The sequence below is a fragment of the Branchiostoma floridae genome, chromosome 3 (assembly GCF_000003815.2).
Source record: "Branchiostoma floridae strain S238N-H82 chromosome 3, Bfl_VNyyK, whole genome shotgun sequence".
Classification (NCBI taxonomy): domain Eukaryota; kingdom Metazoa; phylum Chordata; class Leptocardii; order Amphioxiformes; family Branchiostomatidae; genus Branchiostoma; species Branchiostoma floridae.
Genome location: NC_049981.1, coordinates 29,481,092 through 29,487,040, shown reverse-complemented (window position 1 = coordinate 29,487,040; position 5,949 = coordinate 29,481,092). Strand labels below are relative to the sequence as shown.

Here is a 5,949-nt window from a genome sequence, read left to right as displayed (position 1 = left end):
GCGATATTAATACAGGAATCTTATTTTGTAGCAAAAGCTCAGTACGGCTGTATCTCGTACAATGCAACAGTCAATCAAAATGCTATCATCAAGTCGAAGAACATTAGTGCCGCTTATACCACGATGAGTGACAGGCTTAGGTTCTTTCCACATTTTTATTCACAAATCATAAATCAGAGAACATTGTAAGAACATTGTAAGTTATTATATTTACACTTCTACTATCTTACCATTACTTTTAAAAACACTTCAATAAAATGCTTCGGTTGCCTGGATCAAAAGCGACCTCTTTTCATCATTATAAGTACTGCAGCAAGAAGCTAACCACGTCACAACCTTGATTTCAGAGAGTTGCAGAGTTGCAGGTGCGGCAAGGCGGTCTTGTGCTTGAGTTGTTGGCCTAGAATCTAAAGGTCATTGGTTAGAATCCATGGCCCCAGTGCTGTGCCCTTGGGAAAGACAAGTTTATGGATGAACTCAAACATACAAGTTGGAGGAAAGCCTATGATCTTTTGTTAATAGACGTCTTATATTTGTAAACGATAGTTTGAATATTGATTGTACAATAATGTTACACAATGAATTGTGTTTTATATACATGTATGGTCCAGTGTCTAATAATATCTACAATTACTTACTGCAATACCAAAAAGATGGAAATATTAAAGGATTTATTCAGACATTTTCTTGTGTCTGAAAAGTTGATTGACATACTGCAAAATGTACAAATGGCATGGCTGTACCTCTTTGATACCGCTATTCTATGGAAAACAGTATATACTTCTATGAGTTTTAGATAATACGTAATTATATATTGGAAATGCGTTAATATTAAAAGCCCATTATGCTCATTTTGCCTTATGGTGGAGGAGACATGTTTACACGTCTTCTGGGACTGCACCCAAGTAATTGATTTTTTGGAAAAAGTAAAAACCTGGTTCTTAAAAAAAAGGCCAAACATTAATCACAAATTCCTTCAATATCTTCTTTGGTAACCTTCATCAAAGGACCTCTGTAATTGGCAATCTCATTATTCTATCGGCCAAAGTTTATATTTGTGAAATGTAGAGAATGCAAAAAGTTCACTATTCTATACTTTACTCTGGAGATACAGGTTTCAGGAACTCTCTGCAGAAGCAAAATTTCCTGAGATGAGGAAACTTGTCCTGTATGCAGCTGGGATGGTTTCCGTAAGCGTTGATGCGACTGATGTCTGCCGTTATCTCAGTCTTCTCATCAGAGAGCCATTTCCTTACTGACACCTCGTATGCTCCACCATTCGGTCCAGTTTCCAACGTGATTCGAAAGTCTAGAAAGGGGACAGTAAGGTTTTTACCATTATCAAACAATGCCTCTCGAGACAACGGGTCACTGCCACCAAATAGTAGTAAATTGCGGTTGGGTTTGATAATTTCTGCGTGAGATATATTCTTCAGGAACAACTTAGTACAAAGTTTTCGGTGCATTGCTGTCAAACGATTCATGTGGGAGACTGCAAAACCTGCTGCTTGTCGAAGTAGTTTGTTCCGTTTGTTGACTGGTACGGACTCTAGACAGGTGCACCAGTGGTCGGCAATGGAGGCGTCCTCGCATGTTCGGTTCAGCGGGATCTCCTGGAAAAGGCTGAGGCCGCGTCCCTGGAAACCGGAGGGGTCGCCGGGATAGTCCAGCACGTGTTGCAGCGTCTTGTGGAAGTCGAACGCCGTCGTCAGACGTTCTTCGTTTATCTTGAGGTTCCGGATGATTTCAGGATGACTCTCCTTCATCCAAGGAGGAACAGCGATTCCAAAGAACGGTAGCCTCTCCTCCAGTCGACCTTGAAGCAGCTGCCTAAGGCGACCGTAGCGGGCTCCATGGTCAGAAAAAAGAATTAAAACGGTGTTGTTGAGGTAGCCTTTGTCCTTCCATGATTTGATGAGTGTCAGAATGTCTTCGTCGGCAACTTGCACCCTGTTCAAACTGCCGTGACTGAGTTCGGTGTGAAACGCAATTGCAAACTTGGGTATGTCATGATACGCTTCCACAAAATCGCGTGCGTACTTCAGTGTGTAGTGATGCTTAGGGGTTGCTCCAAAACAGAACCGCTCTTTAAACTTTAAATCTTTTTGGGCCACCCAGAAAGGCCTTATGTAGTAATCAGTTGGTTGTCTTTTAAAGCCTTTTAAACGATATTGGAACGCTCCAGTTTGCGGTTCGTCCTCTCCGTACATGGTCGTGTAGCCCATCCTTCTAAACCTTTTCCAGACTAACGGAAATACGTCGCAGGTCGTTGCATTTTCCATTCCCGTTTTCGCGTTGGGTAGCTCTTCCTCGTGAAACCCTGACAACATGGCAATGAACTGGGCTGTTGTGCCGTCACCGATCACGTGATAACCCTTCAGGACGTGACCCTCCAGAGTCTCTGTGAAGTACTGGAAAGTTTTGGGCAGTTTTCGCATGAAGTTCATCCGCGAGGTCGAGTCTACCCCGACCATGAGCACGTTCATACCATGTCCAATGGCCTTCTTCATTCGGCCTTTTTTCTCTATTTCCGCCTTTTTGTCTTTAACGAAGGAATCGTTCCTTATTACCTGCACAAACATGTTGTTGTGTTCTATGATGATTTTGACCCAATCTTGTTGTCTTTTGTTAAAGACGTCCTCTTCTAAGAAACAGGTAATCTTACTGAATTCGTCTTTGAATGGAAATTGCATAGTTTCTTCCTTGGATACAAATACTTTTGTGTGCAAAATGGTATAGCTGATATTGAAATCACCGAATCTCCTACTAATAGTACTGTACGTGCAGTTGAGTAATTTCTGTGTCGGTAAGAGGGCACTGGAGTTTAGTTTGACTACATCCCACGGAGATTCATCCGTCCGCATGTTCCCGTCTAAATATGTTAGGTAGTTGATAGGGGCATGCCCGCAGTTCAAGTTTGTTATTTTTTCAAAAAGATGGCTGAATTCTGAGCTTTCCATCTGTAAGTCCGGATATTTGCATAACGGTCGATCGATTGCCTCTGTGGATGTTGTTGGCACGGCTTTTTGTAAACGTACTACGTTTAAACTATTGTCTGCTGTGCGTTCCCCATTTCCCGCTGAAGCTTTGCCAATCTCATTTGTTGTGATGTAAGGCGCTTTGTCGGGACCGGAAGAGGCATCTTTCCGTACAGTCATCCTCACAGCTTGGTCCACTCCGCCGGCAACGCGAGTCGTGTCTAACTCATCAGCTGTTCTATACGTGCCCTCCAGGGGATTCCTCATCTCAAGGACGTAGACGGACAAAAGAAGGAACCCAACAGTCAACACCACGAAATAAGATCGTTGGGTGTACCTGAAGATCCGCATAACGTCTTCAGATTTCAACGTCTTCAACCTGAAGGATACGGAATGGAGGTGGGGTTTGTAAGAGAATTGGTAAAAATTGTTCACAAACTGGTACACACAAGCACAGTGGTTCCCCAACATCATATTTGAAGATTCCACCGTGCTTGCCTGCAAGCCATGGGCAAGATGAATGTCACATGTTGAATACAGACTGAATCTATACCAGCCTAGTAATAATGGATAATATTAATCTGATATAGTATTTATAATGAAAAAAGATAACTGTAACCATTTCCAGCCTATCACTGTGAGAGATTTTGTGGTAAATCTTGAGATGTATTGAGTTAATCTTGAGATTTTTCATAAGAATCTTGAGGTTATTTCATTAAGTGTCAAGAATCTTGAAAAACATCTCAAGATTTTTTTTTCCAGTTGGTTAGACAGTGTAGAGGGTAGAAAAAAGCTCAAAAGCCAAGACTCGTAGGGACAAAAGGCTCCTGGGCGGTACCTTAAACAGATTGTCGCAAGGGTCAGAAAGGTTACATGCGTACAATGACACACGTATGTCAGATCAATCCACTACACACATCTCCGATATAATTAGAAAGATAAACATAACAAAATAAAACTCACTTCAATCGTCTTGTGCGTGAGCTGATCTGACCTCATCACAAAACCGAGCCGAGGACATACTTGCGAGTTTTCAGTGGGGTTGACACCGGCAAAAGAGCCTGAGGGTCTCAACGATAAGACCCCAGACTAACAGGTCACTGATTCAATGTAGCATGTAGCTTATGGGGAGTTCAAGTAGCGCAAAACAACCACGCCAATCGGCCTTTCCTCTCTTACACTTACAATCGGCTTTGGCTGAATTTGGCCCTGTGGTGTTTTACCACATTATGATCATCAGTAGGTAGCCTGATGAGCTGAGCATTTTTTTTAAACCGAATGATCGCTATTTTTAAGTGCCAGGTTCTCCCCTTTCACAATTATACGAAGTTTCCTTCTTCAGATTGTTTTTGCCGGACAGACAAGCAAAGAACAAACCGTCAGCCTTCTGCAGACCTTCCTATGGGGGGATGGATCGTAGATTTCGGCCAAAAGGGGAATATTTGGGCAGGAGAGTCAGTTCGCGGGAAGGGTAACATTCACCCTCCTGTCCGATAAAACCCTTCGTTGGCTAAACTGAAGCCAGCGTACTTAGTCTGGTAGAGACTAACAGAATGTCCAGCTTACCTTGCTTGAGCGAGAGAGAGGCTAGTGATAACCCAGACTACGTATTCTCAGCCATACTGCGATGCTGGACTACAGCGTCTTACGCCACCAATTGTACCTCACCTTGACACATAACGTTACATGTGTTTTCCCCCCAAATACACTACACCGTCTGTGACACCGAGAACATGGTTTTTGTCACATCCGAGTACATCGCCATTTTGAAAACCAGAAGAATTCTTTCAGGGTGGAGCTTTGGTCGTTTTATGTGGAGGAGATATCAGTACATCCTTTCTAAAATTATAGCTACTTAACGTTATATGTGTGATAACTTGCATGTCTTGAAGCTTTTCAAACTCTGTTCACAGCGACGTCAAATATCCTTCATTCAGTCCTTCACGTAGAATATGGACAGTAAATAGGTTCCCACCTGTGACAAACAATTTGTGACAGTGTCAGAGATCTTCAAGTTTGCAGCGCTGACCTGACTTGACCGTGTCACTGTGATACGTTAAGTACCCTGATCTGTAACAGACAATTGTGACGTGATCTGTAAATGCTGTCTTACCGGTTAACCTGTCCGACGTGGCCAGTATACGTAGATGCTATGTAACCCCTTTACCTGTCAGACGTGGTTGTAAGATGCTATCTAACCCATTCATCTGTCTTTCAGTAATTGACTTGAGGCAATATGTCCAAGAGCAGTGGGAAACGTAGATACGCATTGTGCAAATCAGGATCTAACTTGCATAATGCATCGTTTCCCATTATAATAATAATCTTTATATTGCAAATTCATGCCCGAGGGCTAATTGCATACAGAGTTAAGTAGTAGTGGTATACATAAACATACTTAACAAAGAAGGAAATGATATTCATAGATAAATCAAAAGGGAATAACGTCTAAACCAAATCTATTTCTGCATATTATGTATGATATATCCTTATACATTCCTTTAAGCTAAGGGCACAACCCGCCATACGTGCAAATGCGTGCTGTCTACGTGCCAAAACGTGGGCAATCTTTTGGGATCCGTAGGGAATCCGACGGATTTGGGAGCACGCAGATACGCCATAGAACTTTACGTACAGGCAAAACTGTGTGCCATCGGCCAGTGCGGATTGGCCCCCCGTACGTGCCAGTAAGGGCGACGCGCCTGCCCTGTACAGCCGGAACGTTTTCAAAAATACGTGGCGGACGTGGCCTCCCAAAAAAGCCTACGGACAAAGTGCAGGTACGGTGGGTTGTGCCTTAGCTTAAGCTAAGAGCACGACCCACCGTACGTGCAACTGCGTGGTGTCAACGTGTCAAAACGTGGGCTATCTTTTGGGATGCGTAAAGGTGGGTTTACACCTGCGTATATTTTCAAGTGCGCGTGAGTTCCGAATGAAATTTTGTCAATACGCGGCCGAACGCCCAACATTT

At 43.1% G+C, this 5,949-nt stretch overlaps 1 protein-coding gene across 1 annotated transcript; it reads right to left on the bottom strand.

Moving 5' to 3' along the window:
* Positions 1-521: 521 nt before the first annotated feature.
* On the bottom strand, positions 522-5,023 carry LOC118410783. The gene is made up of 2 exons (XM_035812591.1): positions 4,954-5,023; positions 522-3,357 (listed from the first exon to the last, which is right to left on the bottom strand). Exon 2 carries the CDS (start codon positions 3,327-3,329, stop codon positions 1,098-1,100), a length of 2,232 nt encoding a protein of 743 aa, XP_035668484.1. The 5' UTR covers positions 3,330-3,357; positions 4,954-5,023; the 3' UTR covers positions 522-1,097.
* Between the last annotated feature and the right edge of the window lie 926 nt (positions 5,024-5,949).